General features: G+C 45.6%; 1 protein-coding gene across 1 annotated transcript; it reads right to left on the bottom strand.

Moving 5' to 3' along the window:
* Positions 1–3,035: 3,035 nt before the first annotated feature.
* LOC144098034 (endothelin-converting enzyme-like 1) lies at positions 3,036–15,805 on the bottom strand. Its single transcript, XM_077630600.1, has 4 exons — positions 15,786–15,805; positions 14,058–14,225; positions 6,462–7,433; positions 3,036–3,696 (listed from the first exon to the last, which is right to left on the bottom strand). The coding sequence occupies exons 1-4, from the start codon at positions 15,803–15,805 to the stop codon at positions 3,063–3,065; spliced, it is 1,794 nt and encodes a 597-aa protein (XP_077486726.1). The 3' UTR covers positions 3,036–3,062.
* Positions 15,806–19,277: the final 3,472 nt, after the last annotated feature.

The raw sequence follows: 19,277 nt of genomic DNA, 5'->3' as shown, positions 1-19,277 counted from the left end.
CACTCCGTAATGATGGCTGTCAGATTATCGTTCATTGTATGAACATCAAGATAGTCATGTTCAAGCCGAATATCTGTTTTGCAGTCCTATCCTCAATTTCTGTACTTTACCTCTCACCGCTACCTCATTAAAGGACTTTCTTTTCACTAGCTTCTGCAGTTTACTCTTCAAGTCTAAGCTAATTCGAGACCTTACCATTCTGTGGTCGCTACAGCGCACCTTTCCGAGGACGGGCACATCGTGAACAATGCCAGGTTGAGCGCATAGTATGAAGTCGACTTCATCTTTTACTCTCACCACTGGGGCTCTTCCAGGTCCACTTCTTGTTATTTCGTTTGCGGAAGAAAGTATTCATGATCCGAAAATTATTTCTATCTTCGAATTCTACTAATAACTATCGCCTGCTAATTCTAGATCCCATCCCAAGTCGCCTACCGCGTGGTCGCCAGCCTCCTTCTTGCCCACCTTCGCATTGAAGTCGCCCATCAGTGCAATGTAGTGTGATTTTACTTTATTCATTGTAGATTCCACCTCTTCATAGAAACTTTCAACGGTCTAGTAATCATGGCTGGATGTAGGCGCGTAGGCCTGCACCACTTTCAGCTTGTACCTCCTTTGAGCCTAATCACAATAACTGCTACCCTCTCGTTAATAATATAGAACTCCTCTACGTTGTGAGCTGTATCCTAATTACAGAGGAATCCCACACCTAGTTCTCGTCTATCCGCTAATCCGCAATAGCACAGTATGTGTCTGTCCTTTAGTACTGTACACGCCTCACCTTCCATCCTAACTTCACTAAGCCCTATGACACCCCATTTAATACCCTCTAGTTCCTCGAACAGCACTGCTAAGCTAGCCTCAGTAGATAAATTTCTAGCGTTAAACGTTGCCAGGTTCCGATTCCAATGGCCGCCTGTCCGGAGCCAGAAATTCTTAGCCCATTCCGCTGCGTCACAGGTCTGACCGCCGACGTGGTCAGATGCTCCACAGCCGCTGTGGACTGAGGGCCAAGGGTTAATTGGTTTGTTCATAGAAGGTTGTGGCCAAGTACTACACCAGGGTGGCCAAATACTGTTCTGGTGAGGGAATGCGTTGTCGGTTCTGGTCACCGAGATCAGGCTGCACCCCAGGCCTGGTTATGCAATTCCAACGACACACGAACTTTTTGTTTTTTTCAAACCCGGTGGAGAATTGCGCGGCACCAGGAATCGAACCCTGGTCCTCTTGCACGCCTCGCGTGCAAGAGGAACGGAGGCTACCATAGTCCTCCATAAAGTCAGCAATAAAATTCAAATAAGGGCGTCAGACAAGGAGACACGATCTCGCCAATGCTTTTCACCGCCTGTTTACAGGAGGTATTCCGATGCCTGAGTTGGGAACAGTTGGGAATGAGAGTAAATGGAGAATACCTAAATAATCTGTGATTCGCTGATGACATTGCCTTGCTGAAAACCAAAGAAGTGTTCATCAGTCTAGCAAGGGAACAACAGTTCAGCATTGAGAGTGAGCACATGGAGATGATAACGGAATACGTCTACTTAAGGCTGGTAGTGAAAGCTGATCCGGATCATGGGAGGGGCATAAATAGAAGGATAAGAATGGGCGCATATGGCAGGTTTTCTCAGATCATGAATGGCAGTTTACCAATTTCTCTCAAGAGGAAAGTGTACAGCAGCTGTGTATTACCTGTACTCACCTACGTAGCAGAAACGTGGAGGCTAACGAAAAGAGTTCAGCTTAAGTTAAGGACAATGCAGCGAGCCATGGAAAGAAAACTGATAGGTGTAACGTTAGGAGACCGGAAGCGGGCACAGTGGGTAAGGAAACAAACGCGGGTTAAAGACATCCTAGTCGAAATCAAGAGGAAGAAATGGGCTTGGGCAGGGCATGTAATGCGAAGGAAAGATAACCGCTGGTCCTTAAGGGTAACGGAGTGGATTCCAAGAGAAAGTAAGCGTAGCAGGCGACGGCAGGATGTTAGGTGGGCAGATGAGATCAAGAATTTTTCAGGCAAAGGATGGATGACTCTGGCAAAAGACAGGGTTAATTGGAGAGACATGGGAGAGGCCTTTGCCCTGCAGTGGGTGTAACAAGGCTGATGATGATGAAGATGGTGACTTCTGTTTTACCACTTTTTCTTGCCTAGATTGGCTTGAAATGAAACAAAAGCGAATAATCGCTACCCCAGGACTGATGCCCTCTCTAATGTACCCTTGCTTGCCCTGGTAGCTCTTTTCTGCAACGTTCGCGAAACAAATTGAGAGCAGGAAATGAAAACTCGGGAGACACTTATCCTCCGTCTTAATGGTATAACGTGATAGCGTTAGTGGGTCCGTTAAGCTGCCTGGGGGCCTCTTTGCATCACTTCGCAGATACAAACACTGTTAATTATTTTTTTTTCTAATTTACTATATAACGCACAATGCTTTCCCTTCACCAGGTCGAATAAGCTTTCCTCATTTGACGAAGAGTAGCGCGATGGGCGCACAACTCTAAGCGAAGCTGTTAGAGACCGAGCTCGGCAATTTTTCTTATCAAACACAAGAGATTTTTTTTTCTTCAGAGGAACTGCGTAATGGTGGTCGATTGAAGTCGCGACCCTGTAGACCAGTGAGAAATTGTGTTGTGATGTCGTCACTGTTGTACCGTGTGATCGTCGTCGGCTGTTTATATTACACTAGAGAGCTAGAGAGGCTATATGATTGCGACATCACAACCCTTTCGACAAATCCCGATTCTCTCGATACGCCAATGCACTGTGGTTTTCCCGCTACACGGGTAGCCCTATGCGTTAAAAAACATCTCTATATAAAAATGCTTCCTAGAGAAAGAAGCTTATAACTCATATCCCACATGAGAATAAGACAATGCGAATGATCACGCGTCAATAATTGGGAAGCAAGGATATGCTGGTGTAACACCGGAGAGTTTTCACTCTCCAGAGCAAACCTTTATCCAAGACTGAAGCTAATAATGCGTCAAATATTTGTAATACTGGCGAGGGTTCAGTGCTTGGACTGTGTACGCGCCGGAAGAAAATTGGTTTTTACGCCGATAAGTTAGAGGCCACACTTGTTTTTAGGGTTCATCGGCGAGTTCGCTGGGCACTTAAACGCCACCGCGAAATTGCGGCTGTTGCGTGCCGCTCCATTGCACACGGCTTCTCCTGTGGCGGCCTCCTTATCGGAGCTGCAAAGAGTGAAGCAGCTGGCCACAAACAGTAGCTGGTCGTCGCTGAAGCGCTCGAGGCCTCTCAGGCGTTGCTTCTCCAGGGCCTTGCCTCCATGGCTGATCGCAATGTAGAACGCGTAGTGAGCTCGATGTAATGCGTATGCTTGCACCAGGCTCTCGTTGGAGAAGCAGCTTGCCTTGGGTGGTGTGAACTGGTGCCACGCGCTGGCCAGGTCTAGAACCCTGCCAACCACCTGGCGGCCGAGCACGGAGCCCAAGGCGCCCAGCTTCCACAGTGCCGGTGCACCGGTCACATACAGAGGTACCGTGGCGGCGCCCATTGGCACGAACAGTGCGTCGGCCTCGGGCGCGAACGAAGGCTCGGTAGCGATTTGCGGCAGGTGCCAGCCTTCGCCGTATAGCGCGACCGCCCTCCCCAGGTTCTTGTAGAGAATCGAGCTGCTCTCTCTAAGTAGGACCATCGTCATGTTGAGGCAGTCACCCTCGAAGTCCGGTATGTGCCTGGACAGTGCCGGCAGAATGGCAAGAGTGAGGGCATTGCGCGAACATATTGCGCACTTCAGAAAAAGTTGGACGAGCTGAAAATAATCAGAGACTAAAATGTTCGTCTCATGCAGATATAGCGAAATAATTAAGGAAATGATTTAAACAAAAAGGTACGGTGAGTAAGGCAACAATAGTTGGCACTCGACAAGATTTAAGACATTTCTTAGTTATGGTAGCTTTGTAGAAACCCACCCAAGCAAAGGATAATAGGAGGCTTATTCAACGCATGTATTTTGAACAAGACAAAAGGCACTGAAACTGCTTCCACTGCAGTGGTTGCTGGCTCTGTTAGTATATGCCTTCCTAGGACAGAGTTCCAGAAAGTTTTTTTTTTTCACGCTACTAAGTCTTTTACTTATATTCAGCTCATTTTTTTATATTTTCAGTGAGTTTCATCAACCGCCTAATGAAAATGAAAGATTTATAACTTTATATGTTCATAGGAACGCCCCATAAGAAAATGAGTCCTTGGGAGCACTACGACGTCGAAAGTGTGGGGCCACGTCTTCAACGGCAGGCGAACACGGACCTTGTCAAATATCCTGCTTTTAGGTCACGTAATCTTTTAATGCACTTCGGAACTGCGCGATTTCCTTGAGAAAGCGGCTCATTTCACATGCCTAAGTGTCATTACAAGTCAGCAAGCACTGACTGCGTTCAGCTTCTTTTGCTGAACGCTTTAGCTGAACGTATCTTTAGCTTCTTGCAGTGCCTAATTAACAGCAAAGATTGAGCCTGGAATATGTTTGGATAGAGGAAGCTCCAGCGTTATTACTTTTGACCATGCAGTAGGCTTCCGCATTTCCCAGAACTGCATATATTGGCTATTCCCAACTGAACGGTACTGTCTCAGCGGCCAATAAGCGATTCCGAAAACAGCGCGCGTGCTTAAAGGAACACTATGCGCTTCATGCACACTGCTTCTTCATCATGAGAACACTTTGAGGACCGGTAACCATCGGCTCTGTGTACACAGCTATAAGCACTTGGAACCAGTAAAACAACTACCATTGGAGACAAGTCCCGAGGATGTTCTAGCGCCGACCAAAGCGCAGAGCTTCGTTATCTGTCGGTAGTTCAGACCACAGTTGGGGAGGGGAGTGGGGGTGAATGTTTGATTTGAGTTCTCTTTGAGGTGCTACAAAACAAGGCAATCTTTGGCACACGTAACGCTATACATCAAGATCTGCAGCCACGCGTCCGGATGATTTCTGTCCCCTGTAGTACATGGAAGCAGAAACAAAAATCTTGGTTCCCCTTCGCTGCCTTTCATTACACCGTTTTGATATGTTGTAAGCACAGCGCCGCTGGCCCATTTAATTGGGCTTTAACGCTTAAACGTACTGCTTCTTGTTTTTGTAAAGTACAGGGCATTTTCTTTGGACCGCCTCCCATTGTTTTAATTTGCGTCGTTTAATGAGACCCGATTTGTTTTTTCGCGAAGGATTGTGAGAAGCGAGAAAACAGCTCTTGTTTTCAGATATAATTACAACGAAATGTGCTGCTTTTCTACAAAGTTAAGAGTAATGACCTATAAAGGATGTGTAGAGAACCGCGATCTAAAGGACTGTACACTGAGCAACGTATACGATGTTATTATCGCCGGTGATATTTTTGCTTTTTTCCCACAAGGATGTCTTAAATTAATGTATTTGATTTTATTTACTTGTCAAAGCAATAAAGAAGAAAAAGTAGTTAAGAACGATACAAGGAAGGAAAGAAAGGAAGAAAGAAGGGACGAAAAAACGAAAGAAACAGAGAAAGTAACAGATCAGTATTCACGCTGAATATTGTAACTATCGCTTTTTGAAGCCCGTACTGTGATACTGCCACCGTGGGTTCTGAAATCAATTGTATGCAATAAATTCTTTTGTGTTTCCTTTTTCGCGGTTTTTACAACAATTTAAACGGGAGGGAGCTGCCACCTCAGTTAGGCTGTTTCATCTCAAAGGCTGCCAACACTGTTTGTGAATGTAAGAATCGTATGTAATAATAATAATAATAATAATTGGTTTTTTGGAGGAAAGGAAATGGCGAAGTATCTGTCTCATATATCTTTGGACACCTGAACCGCGCCGTAAGGGAAGGGATAAAGGAGGGAGTGAAAGAAGAAAGGAAGAGATAGGTGCCGTAGTGGAGGGCTCCGGAATATTTTCGACCACCTGGGGATCTTTAAGGTGCAGTGACATCGCACAGCACACGGGCGCCTTAGCGTTTTTCCTCCATAAAAACGCAGCCGCCGCAGTCGGGTTCGAACCCGGGGACTCCGGATGAGTAGTCGAGCGCCCTAACCACTGAGCCACCGCGGCGGGTTTAATCGTATGTAGACTAAGATATATCTAAAACTGTATGCCATCTGTACTACTACCGTGATCCACGTAACATGCCACACGCACCATATGGTACCAGCCCACATCATGAACCAATACCAGTCCGATTCTGCCCCATGCGTAAGAGCACAGTCACTCAGTAGTTTGCCGCAATATGTGTAAGTGCATCACGGCGCTGTCATTTGCAGTCGAGTGCGATAGCAGTGTGGTCACTTACGGCGGGCAGCTAATCTCACTGCGCGCGAGTATACCTGCTGCGACTTAAATGTTGTTCAGAACAATTTCATTACTAACACTAAAAAGCGCAAGGAAAATGGTTACAACAAAGACCCCATGGCAGTGCACTCACAATACTTCGGAGCATTTTCAAAACGCATGAGTCGCTCTCACCTGTACAGCCGGTCGACTTGAACGTCAAGGTGCGTGAAGTCAGGATAGAGGACGTGTGACTTGAGTTTCCTCATCAGCCTAGCCGTTGTCTTTCGAAAGCTCGCAGTAAGATAGGAGCTGCTGCTGAGGCCTTCCCTGAGACTCTGTACTAGGTGGCCGACATTCCGCTGGAGGTCTTCCCGTGAGTGTCCCGGCTGTTGTTGGTGGATGTAAGGTGCAGCGACTGCCATGGGCATGTGTTCTTGAAGCCGGTTCATAGCACTGGTGGTTAGCGAGTCAGACAGCAGATCCACGTCGCCACCAGCAGCTTGTGCCAGAGCAAGCCCAGCCTGGCTGCAGGCCATGGGTGCAAGCTCACGAACCAGGCGCCAACCCAGAAATGCGTGCATGGCCACACCATCTTCAAGGGCGCCAGTTACGGCCTTAAAAGTGCGGCTGCTGACGGAGATGTAGTCCTTAGCTGCTAGTCCGTAGCCAAGCTCGGCAGTTACCACTTCTTTAAACAGCGTCCAGTTATAGCCGGAGAAGATGTAGTTGGCTTTATCAAAGGTTAGCAAGGTGTCTTCGTCGCGTTCAAGCTTAGTATGATTCATGAAAGTGGCCAACTTCTCCTCTTGCGACCGGACCATTTGCGCCAGAAATGCGTAGTTCACAGAAGCCGAGCCCATCATCCGTGCCAGGTTTGCAACGCCACTGCTCAGTTGCGGGCCATTTAGCACAGGCTGAGGAGGCGGTAGCAAAGAGCCTACGCGCAGCACAAGTTGGCGCCCAAGCTTTACGCTGGCAGCGGAAACACCGCCAGCGTAGAGCAGGTCAATGCCGTGCCGCATCCGCAACTTGGTGAGAGCTGTGATGGCCGACACGTTGCCCAGCGTGGTTGACTGTTCTTTCGAAAAGGGCCACGTGATCTTCAATTCAGCAAGGAGAGAAACCAGGGCCTTGAGCTCGCAGCTGTCATCGAATATTTGGTACCTGATATAGAAGACAAACAAAATAAGCGTTTCACCTTTATAATGTAGCTAGTTCTAGACGGTGCCGAAATTTGGTTCTCATGTACTTATGCCACAAGCGTGTACAGCAAACTGCTAGTGTACTGTAGCCTAAGATGCATTGCCACATGAATAAGACCCAACAGATATTCAATGTCCTCGTTTCGAACAAAACACGCTCTCTACAATTGTGGATATGTAAGTCAGCAGTGCACATATACACCATAACAAATACATTGCGACCAGCCGCCAGCTATTTCAAAGATATGAGGAAACACGTTTAACGTTGCTTTCGGTGAATGGCGGCGGTGCCCATACTCGATGTTTGATAGTTCAGAGTCCCCTCACGTCATGTGGTTTGAAGTGGGGGCACTAAATACGCAGGGCCAATTACATTCTCACCCTGCCGCAACCGCCGCCCCTTCCCGAACTGCCCATCCCGCCACAACCCCCCCCCCCCCCACTCTTCGCCTCCTCCCCCCCTCACCAAAAAAAATAAATAGATCATTAGTGATAAACGCGCTTGATGCGTACTGCATGGGCTAGCAGACGGCCTCAGATTTCGTGAGCGCTTCGTCTTGTCCAACTGAGTTCGCTAACACTAGTGTCATTTTAGGTTCTATGGTGTCCTCCTGCGGTGATTCCATCCTCTCGCCGTTCTGTTTGACTCGCTGCATTCCCGTGGGATGGCGATGGTGGTTCTAAATGTGTGGTGTAAGCAAAAAGAGACTGGAACGTTGGTAGCTCAAAAGCAGAGACGACATAAGGTAAGGATTGTATAGGACTGAAAATGTATTTAAGGAAAACGGGAAGTTTTCGACTAATTGAAAAAACTGTTAAAGTTATTAAAGAAACTGAGGATGATGGTAACCGCCACCACCCTGTTTCAAAGGGGACGCTCATATATATTCCACCCAAACCGAAATTCCATCCCGCATAAGCCTTCTAACACTAACGCATAAAATAGTAATAGCTGGCAATATGAGCAGAGCTTCCGCACCGTTCGTGGCACGGATAGAACACGCTGATTGTCTGCTTCTTTGGGCCACTTCCTGCGTTGGGTTTTGCCAAACCGCGTTGTTTTACGGTCGTGCCATGTTGTAATGCTTTCTGAAAAGAACAGTGGAGACACGACGTGTGAATGGAGACGAAACGCGCCGCTGCAGCTGCTGAGGCTCGTGAAAACGAGAGAGATGCTTGTTTCGCGCCGCTGGGAACCGGTCAACGCGAAGCGTGGCCGTATTACATCAAAAAAGGATGACAAGTTTGCTCTACACTGAGGCAGTTTACTGGTTATTAAGACCAACCTACACCACCCCAGTCCTTAGCTATGCTAATGTAATAAGTTATAAAATTACATCGAAAACATCCGTTTAACGCTCAAACTGAGGATTATCATGTGGTGTATTTTGAATGTCTTACGCAAATGATAACTAGAAAACGTTACAGATATGTCGCTATCATTACATTTTAGAATATCTCTCATTGTTCGTATAGTAGTATGTCTTTTGATTAGCGGAATGCCGTTGTCTGAGATGGTGACTGTCATATAAAATGCGGAAACACAAAATTTAATTAGAAACTTCACATAGTAACCGCTCACCACTACCATATACGGGAAACCATTCAAAGCTGACGCCATGGTATTTAAAAAGTGAGTCTGAGTTGCCTGTATGCGGTTTTATCGCCACGCTGTTTTAATTAGCACGTGGTGAATCATGTCTTTTCTATTTCCGACCTTTTTACTTAAACGTTCATTAAATGTTGTAGCCTGACGGAGAATAGTGCGCCATACGTTGTGTTACGTGAGTAACCACGCGCGCATTTAAAGATAAACTCCAGCACTGAAAGATATGGAGGAGATAAGGGGAGACGGCGACTAATGCACTCAATTGTGCTACAGAACCCACTGAATTCCCAGCAACTGCAATAGCTTCCCATCGTGTGGCGTTATCACCGTAATACCCAATGGATGGCTCTTGCCTTATTTGACATCTTTACTTGCGTCATTGTCGCGTGAATAATTCTGTAATATCAGTTGCAAATATTTCCAGTGAGAATTCTGTTAGGGAGAGGCTCGGCGGTGGCGGATCGCTCGGCGTGCTGCCGAAGCCTAAACCATGTCCGCGTCTGTTATACACTCCGTGTTCTGTCTTCGGTCACCTACATTGAAATACCGCAGCAGCAGCGGCCAAAATTTTCGTTACCGAAAAGCGTAGTTATCGGCCTGCTTTTTTTTCATACTCATTTTTTCTGATCCTACAACAGTCAAACATTCGAGGCAATACGCTTCAGTAAACAAGGGCTGTTCGGGAAGGAAATCTCTTTGGAATCGGTAAATAACTCTCTGTGCTGCAGTTACGTAAAAAGCTACTTGAAAGATATTTAAAAGTTATCTAAGAAGACTTATATTTCCCCCCTTTACTGCTTACCACATTTTTCAAAAAGGCATGTACGACTGAAAAGTGTTTTCCAAATGCACTGAATACGTGACCGCAACAATGCGCACGAAGGAGACACAGTGCCAGCCAGGGCCCTTTCTGCTGTGCCTTGCCGTGCTGGATCAGCGCTGTTGACAAAGCTAAATGTCTATACCAAAGAGTCGCGAAAAAAACCTCTACAATGAATCATCGTGATGAAAATCTTTTTTTTTCTCTCATTTGTTCAGTGGACCGGAGTCACGAGATCAAATTCCTGCCTTGCCCGTCGCATTTTGACGGAGAGGAAATGCAAAATGCTCGTGAGGTGCGCAATGTGTGTGCCTGTTAGAGGACCCCCGGTGGTTAAAGTAAACTGCAGTGCTTTTCTACGGAATCCCTGAATGTAGGAGTAAGACTTTTCTGTATTTGCTTTTTCGTGCCTATTTCGGCACACAATTATCCTTATTGGCGAATATAATTTCCTATGGCTGAGTTGCCGATTTTTCTTGGTCGTATATGTGACACCCCTGGTCGCTCAAAAGTCGCGTATAATTCATTCTGGCTGATTTGCTAGCAACTGCAGTTGAGGCACAGCAATCACCGGACAAATGGACTCTCTTACAGCAAGGGTTGCAACATAAATGCTATCGCTGTAAGAAAAGTTAGCAGTTGAGTAGTTATCTGAAAACAACAGCGTAAATAAAGGTTTATTGCTGAACACTTTGTTCCTCAAAGGTCAATTAAGCATGAAAAGAAGGAGCAACAGCCACTGGGGAAAAACACACATATATGCACTTGCCCAGGCTTGCGCAAGGGGACCAAGCTTTTCAGCTAAGTCGCCTTAATTTCGGAATAACTACACTGTTTCAACCTTATATACTTTACCTTGAATAACTTTATCGGCTTGTAGTCTTATAATTATCTTTTATAATTTTATCTGATGGTGATGATTAGATGTAACTGATTTTAAAGGCAGCATCTTGCGCGGCGTGCTTTATTGTGCATGTACGCAATCTCTTTGCGTTATTTACTCGGTGGCATACGCGCCAACTTTTTCGAGTCCAGGAATGTCACAGGAACGCCGTTATTTCCTGCCATGTTCATGAGGGGGTGCGGGAGCAGGTGCCACAGTGCAGAGCGACTGCTCAACGCTGTGGGTGTGCGATTTCTCTTTGATTGTCGTGGCCACGGGATTTACTCTTACAAACGAAGATTTTTGCCACGGATTACATCATGCCCTACGCGAAAACGGCCTCTTCTATTCACCTTGTTTTTAACTCGACGACGTTAGAGACAATGCAGAGCGACTGCTCAACACTGTGGGCGTGCGGTTTCTTTTTGATTGTTGTGGCCACGGGATTTACTCTTACGAACGAAGATTTTTGCCACGGATTACATCATGCCCTACGCGAAAACGGCCTCTTCTATTCACCTTGTTTTTAACTCGACGATGTTAGAAACAATGCAGAGCGACTGCTCAACGCTGTGGGTGTGCGGTTTCTCTTTGATTGTTGTGGCCACAGGATTTACTGTTACAAACGAAGCTTTTGGCCACGGATGCCATCATGCCCTACGCTAAAACGGCCTCCTCTAATCGCGTTGTTGTTAACTCGACGATGTTTTAAACGTGATGCTGACATAGGGCAGAGCGCTGTGAAATATTGGCTAATTCCCCCTCAAGAGCTCTGGCTGAGGTTAGTGAAACTTGAAAATTTACATAGTTTATTTTGCCTTGCACCTTGATGATGCAGACTTCAAGGTATTGAATACGCCTAGTTCTCGGCAGGTTCTGTATGAACTTGTTGCGGCAAGCATTATAGAATACTACGTGGTTTACTGCCATGGACTCTTCCGAAGAAGTAAGCTTATTGCCTTTATTGATTGTAGTTCAGTTTTGTTTTGATTATATTAGTGATTTCTTTACTATGCCTTGTATGTCAGTCAGCTAACAAATCATTTAAAATTCAAATTTTTAACAATGATTTATTATTGATTAGTTTGATGGTAGCATTGATTGAGGCATATGGAACGCTTAAAAGAATTGAGATCTTCGTATCGAAGGAACCAAGCTTTTACTAGCATGATTTCTCCGCACCCTGCTTCATTGCGTATACGCTTGCCTTACTTCGTTTGCAAAATTTAACTATACTTGTGGAGATTTTGTTACCTTCTCTTTCGTTACGTCTAGAATCTACATGATCTCGGCACCACTTCCTCAATATAGTATTTGGCTGCGGCAGAAACCCTCAAGCATTTTGCACTGCTTTTCTATATTGTCTGATTACCTGAGGGCATTTGTCTCCTTTTCTATTGGTGCGAAAGTCCTTTTAAATTTATTTTTCGTCTTCTGGAGAACGCTCTTATTTTCTTAATTCGCGACGATAAGGTGATCGAGGCTTGCTCTGGACAAAGTACTTGTAGAGGTATAGGAGAGGCTTTCCTGCAGTGGGCATAGTCAGGTTGGTGCTGATGACGATGATGGCTATTTAAAACACTGCTGTCTTTTCTTCATATTTTACGCAATTGCCTCTCTTAGCTCTTTCTACTTACTGATCTTTTTTTTATGCTTTTGATATCTTCTTAAACGTTCATTATCTGGTGTTTTTTATGCGATAACGTTAGGAGGGCCATGGAGACGAAAGCTGCCCTACAGGCAGCGGCGTCTCTGTGAAGCCTCCACCTGTGAAGTGGTATTTATGGCGATTTGCCTCTGTCCACTTGCCACCTGTCAACCAACTCCCCTCATACTGCCCCTATCCCCGTCTCTTTCTCAATACTAAGTGAAGTGATCGGATACGCTGATGAAGAACGACACAGCAAAAAAGAAAGCGGCTAAGGAAATGACTGAGGCAACATCAGGCGTACATCCACAATATACACCTACGTGTAAATTACACAGACTTCAAAAAACAAGCTGTTTAAAAATGATGCCTGCAGGAGGTACTCCTTTTCATAATGTCCGGGAAGAGCAACCTGAGTTTCACAATCCCCACCAATGGCTGCGTTTGAAGCAACCACCTCCCAATGCCGGTAGGAGCGATGTGAGGACTCGCCGCGATCTACGAATGTCACAGATTTTGCGTAGTTGAGCAGTCGAAATGAGAATAGAACCATAAATAGAATGGATAGAAAAGTGAGGCACAACGAACCCAGAACTGGAATACATTGGGTAGGGAAATAAGCATGGCACCGCATTTGCTCCGTGCCAGTACAATTGATTGCATTTAAATATTTCATGGCGCATTCCAATAAGAGATCAGAAGCAAATCTCTGGATCTGCGATTGAGCTGCACACCCTCCCGGTTAACAGAAATTATTGATTTGAATCCAAATTGATATTTTACCGCACATTATGCTTCTCGGAGCAACATAACAACCTACTGTTAGAAATACTGCTATGTACGCATTTTTTTCCGGCCTAAATACACTACCCCTTAAACTACTGCACAATGCATGCTTTTCGTGGTAAGAACGCCAAAGTCATGGTCAAAGTAAAAGAAGTCTTCCTGAGTCAAGCGAAATGTCAGTGTGCAGACAAAAACCTGAGCTTCTCTACCTTCACTCATGCCATTATTTAGTTTATGTGCTTCTTTGTTACAAGTTTTCATTCTATCCCTTTCGAAATATAGACAAACTGTGAGTCTCACCGAGCCATGGTCACTACACCTCAATTTGCCTAGCACTTCACCATCCTTCTCGATGCGAGCATTGCGCACATTTCGAACCATATTTCACTTTCGATCTCCCCATTTGGGTTGCTCTACGTAAAATTTCTGCTCTTAATTTTAAGCAAAAAGGAAGGCGAATTGCGCTAATAAAGTCTCTTTAAGGCCTCGTTCGCACCAGTGCATCTCTTCTGGGTCGTTCCCTGTTTGTTTTGTTTGTTTCCCGTCGTCAATGTAGTTTGGTGTGTGAAGATGACGATGGGCGTACGTCTGCAGCTGCCGGTGCAATGTATAAAAGTGCGACTATTAAATTGTAATCGGTGTACCAAGCCTGCTGTATTCATGGAAAGTGATGTCCGTGGTCGATCTTGACAGGTGTTGAAAGCCTGGTGGAAAATCGCGGACCTTGTGCGTACCTAACGATTGGCGAAGAGTTCCCACCGCTGTGTGTATTCTTTAGGAGACCACAGTGGTTACCACTCAAGCGATGGCGACGCTCCACAGCGCACTGCTGTCTGTTACCTGCACGCTGAGTATAATCTGGCAGCCTTCTCGACGGCGCCCTGCCCGTGACGCCTGGTATCCACGCTTAGCATGGCCTCCTCCAGCCGCCGCCTGAAGCGGAGCCGGTGTTGGGTCATTTGGTCGGTGAACGGCGCGTTGGTCAGCGCCCAGCGGCCGCACACGAATCTGTGGTGTCGCAGTGCATAAATATGTTAGGTAACACTGGAGTAACAAACCGTAGGGACCAGAAATAGGTATAGAGCAAGAGCTGTTGCCATCGTTAAACCTCGGAAGCCAACAGTTGAAAACTACATGCAACCGAAAAAGGTAAATGGAATTATTTCCTTATGGTGGGTAATGACTAGAGCAGGAGTCAAATAATAATTTAAAATTTAATAAAGAAGATTTCAAACCAGGCAAAAACAACCAGACAATATTTTGCGTTTCAAATAATGTAAAAATCAAAGCTTTGATTTCGGTTTCGTTTATGCGGGTTTAGCATTCCAAAGCGACAAATTTCGGCCACCTGGAATTCTTTAACGTTCACTGACATCGCACAGTACACAGGCAACTAGAATTTCGCCTCCATCGAAATTCGACCGCCGCCGCCGGGATCGAACCCGCGTCTTTGGGCCAGCAGCCGAGCGCCACCCGAGAAGAAATCAAAGGCATGAAGGGGGTGGGTACGAATCATAGTCTGTGAACATGGCGTACAGTACCCTGCGAACTAAGCTGTGGCGGTGCCTCCGCTTTCATTTTAGAATGCACGTATCTTACGGGTACCCTAACGCTGAGATTGTTCACCAGCGCCACACAAGTGAAACGTGCGGCATTATAGGACGTACCACGTTGGCCGCTAAGATAGTCGAAAATTACGGGTGTGATCTGTTGAGCACGACCCTTTCTTTTTTAGCCTTCTGGCTTTATCATTATGTTTGAAACGCTTGTTAAATGTGCATGACTTCTTGTGTCGACTCGATGCGAGATGCAGCTTTGGACGCTACTCTTCTAGATCTCACTTATCGTATGTGAAATTTTGTCTTTTTACGAATGCGCAATTTTCCTCAGTTGTCACCATGACATTAGCCGCTTTGACATTTGAGCGAGTAACTCTCTGGTCAATAGCCAAAACCAAGCGAAAAAACTGGCAGCATTGAATCCCTAGATTCGATACAACTCTTGTGCGCTAAAGGATCCCGTGAAAAGAGCCTTCAGGTCCCTCACAAAATCGATTTCCGAAACGAAGAGTTCTCTGAGAAGGGAGCACGTACGGGTTCCTTAGTAATAATCAGGTGGAAAAGGCGGGCAGGTGAAAATTTAGCGCGAAGTTTAGGACGTAATGGCTGTGTTTAAACTAAATTTATGCTTCTGCAGTGTGGCTCACTGGTTATGCCAAGTTTTCTGCCATTGAGTCTGCCAGGATGAAACATTGAAAGTGCGTGAAGGGCTGTCCTGAGTGATCGGCACATCAGTGAGAGCCATTTCAGACCGAGCTTTTACAGAGCCATTGTAAGGCCGCTTTAGCGAGCGCAAGGCGTTCCGCGTGCGCCGAAGAGCGACAAATTTCCCTTACATTCCCAAAGGCGCACGCGGGTGTAAGCGCATCTCAGTGCAGGGGCCAGGATCTCTTTCATCCGCTACCTTGGCGAAGCGGGGCGCGCGCGGACAGATTTTCGAGAGCATTCCAACTCTCTCGAGGATAGTGGCGGGAGATGCAGCTTAACGCGTGCTGCGACGCCTCCTCACTTTTTCAGCACCCTCGCCATCTTCGAGACCTTCCGGAATAGGTTATAGAAGGGCGTGTTGCATATTTTTAAGCGGTTCTGGGTCAGGCTTCGCGCTGCGATGTAGGCTGGCCCCGGCTTTCGGCAAGATTTGAAGAACGAGCTTGGAGCTCGAGTGTTGCAGTTGTGACAACTTTTGGTAGCTCAGCGCGTAGCCCCTGTTTCTTCTCTGTGTGCATTTTTTCCTGTAGTTCTTTTCAAGTGTTAAAAGAGTCAAGTTTCTTCGCTCGTCCGTGTGTCATCGTCCGTCCATTGTCTGGCTGCCTACTGAGAGTCCAACACCAAATAAACGAGCACATCGAAGGAATTGAGGTGTAAAGAAAGAAGAACCTGTCATATTTGGTGCCAGTACACAGACAAAGCAAAGCAAGGAAGGAAAAGCAGCAGTCACGTTTTCCAAGACAGCCGTCATCGTTTTCAGTTGTGTGACTCTGTGGCCCATCGATTTCAGCGGCAACCGCTAACTTCTGCATGATCAGCACACAATTCTCATTCGTTCAAATCAGGATTGAGAACGTTGAGATAAAGCAGCGCACGAGCGAAGTGAAGAGAGCTTTTTTTCTCATTTCGCGGGTTATTTTTCAATGCCGAAAGAAAGGAGCACAAAGGAGGCATTTTGTCATCAAAAAAGCATAACTTTCTTCCAATCCAGTTTACAACTCAGACCCTCGTTGAATTCAGCGGAGAAGCTGCTATGATTGAAAAAGCCCAAGGTGCAAGAGCACGCCAATAGACACGACCGCCTAAAGTCGCCTCAACAAGCCAATTAGAAGGTGCAGAAATCACAAAAAAACATGCGGCATTCGGTCGGCAAGATTGTACAAAAAGAGCTACTTTGGCTGCTATCGTCGTCTTACCAGCCTCAAGTAGTGACTCTATCGGGCATTGTGCGCTAAGAAGTGCCCGATGCGCTTGGCTCCCCATCATCCAGAACTCCAACAGCTCAGACCATGGCCTAGGCGACTGCAGTACGCAGTCCTCTGCCCCGACGAGATTCCCCGAATTCTCTTCGACGTGCACCAGATGTTAGGTGGTGGTGAAAATATAATATATCTGCGGCCAAACCAAAATTTTGAAAATTGTTTAGGTAATAGAAGTTAATTACATGTTATTAATTGAGTTGAGTCTTCCTTGGTGTACAATATATGGGGAGAAAGCACTAACGTTACTCTAACGCGTTTTAAAAGTAATATCTGTGAAAGTTAAAGAACAGTATATCATGCTGTGTACACAGAATTATAATATCGATTCTAAAAGAAATCAAGTATAGCAAGGGGTGGCAAGAGCGTCAGGTTGGTGGTTAAGGTGAGGAAGCTTTCAGCGACAATGTGGTCGCAGTTGGCACAAAAATGTCACGTTGTGTTGAGTTTCTAGGCACATACGAAGCTAAAGCGATCATGCGCCATGCTACAGGTATAGAATAAGTTTTCGGTATAACGTTCAGGAACGTGAAATATCATCGATGATGTAGATGGCCTAAAAAGATTGTACTGCCTAGTAATGACAGAGAAGAAATTTCGAAATGGCTAATGGTAAAAGTCTCAAAAAATGTCAGGTAGCCTCAGCGGCTACCCTTGGCTGGGAAAGCATGCTGAAGCTCCCAACGAATCAAATAAAAACCTCAGCCTTCTTATGAGGAATGAGAAGGTGGCTGAAAGTGTGCATTGCAATGAAGCAAGCCAGTGGTTCAAAATTTACAGTTCTTCAAGTACGCCTGCTTCTTTTAAAAAGATAAAAACAGAAAGTATGTTAACAATGGCATTATCATCTACAAGCAGCATTGGGTGAAAACGAATGCATTCAATATAAAATCGAGTAAAGTACTTTTCTTAGGTTTTAAAGTTTAACAAAAGAGAATATGTTGTTAACCGTAAGTTTATCTCCGCATTCTTCGCAAACAGGTTTGTCTTATTTTGTTAGCAGGAAGATGTGCGTAAGGTGCCTGTGGCCTATGCGGAGACGGCATAAGATAACTTCCTTAATACGTTCCTGGTGCACACATGACTTAAATTCACCTAAAACCAGCTTTACCAAGTACAGGTTATTATTCATATCGCTGTTCCATGCCGACTGCCATTTTTTCCTTAATTTCCGTTGCACTGATTTCATGCAGTCAATAAGGGGCATATCTACTTTCTTAATTTCCTTGCCACGAGCTTGAGCAGCGCCCAAATCTGCTCTCTCGTTGATTTTTATTCCGACATGACTCGGGACCCAGCAGAGTTTAATGTTTTGTCCTCCAGCTGTGGCTGTTACTATGTTTTTATGATTCGCCAAGTATAAGAGTTTGGTTTGGTTTATGGGGGTTTAACGTCCCAAAGCGACTCAGGCTATGAGAGACGCCGTAGTGAAGGGCTCCGGAAATTTCGACCACCTGGGGTTCTTTAACGTGCACTGACATCGCACAGCACACGAGCCTCTAGAATTTTGCCTCCATCGAAATTCGACCGCCGCGGCCGGGATCGCCAAGTATAAGAGTGATGGCGTTTCTAGAGTAGAGGGCTTTAAGTACACAGGGGGAGTCTGTGCAAATAATACTGTTTGTGAGGTTCTCGTTTACAACTTTTTCTATGGCAACACAGACTGCGTAAAATTGGGCATTGAATATGGATGCGCACTGTGGAAGTCGTACTGTTTTCTTCAAATTCCCTTGCACCACAGCACTTCCTACGTAAACATCAGTTTTTGAACCATTGTTAAGTGTAAATGTCCGCAAAACTACAGTATTTTTCTTCAAGCGCAAGGGATCCTTCTATTGTATTTTGTTGTGGAGTTGTTTTTTACAAAACTGTGCAAGACCTATATCATAGATTGCAGGAAAATTGTACCATGGAGGAAGTGGAGCTCGTCTTCGAGCAATGCCAGGTATTGTATCTAGTACGCAAAGGTATTGGCACATCTCAAAACGAAGGAGGAGTGGCCTTATAGCGAGCGATTTTTTGTTAAGCAGTGTTCTAGATGGACACTTTGTCACTATAGGGTAGCTTAGGTGTTTGGGCAGCGAACGGAGTTTTAAAATGTACGAGCATGTGAACATGATTCCTCAGCTTGCAAGGTGGTGGCTCGTTGGTTTCTACATAAAGACTGCTTATGGATGACGTTCTGTAAGCTCCAGTGGAGAGATGGAAACTTAAATCATGTACTGGATCCAGTTGTTTAAGATATGATGGTCTCGCTGAACCATACACTATACATCCATGATCAAGGGTAGAGCGTACTACAGAGCAGTAAATTTGTAAAAGTCATATCCTTTCGATACCCCAATGTTTTTGTGACAGTACTTTGAGTGTGTTAAGGAATCGGGAAGATTTATGTTTCGGCGCATTTATATGTGGCAGGAAAGTGAGTTTTTGTCAAAAGGTATATGCTTAGCAATTTGGGCTCATTTTTTACGGGTATCTGTGTTTTGTTGAGGTGTATGAATGGGTCGGCTTGTAGGCCTCGTTTGGGAGAG

This window comes from Amblyomma americanum, chromosome 7, assembly GCF_052857255.1.
Source record: "Amblyomma americanum isolate KBUSLIRL-KWMA chromosome 7, ASM5285725v1, whole genome shotgun sequence".
Taxonomy (NCBI): Eukaryota; Metazoa; Arthropoda; class Arachnida; order Ixodida; family Ixodidae; genus Amblyomma; species Amblyomma americanum.
The sequence above is the reverse complement of the archived record's forward strand: the minus strand, read 5'-3'. Positions and strand labels throughout refer to the sequence as shown.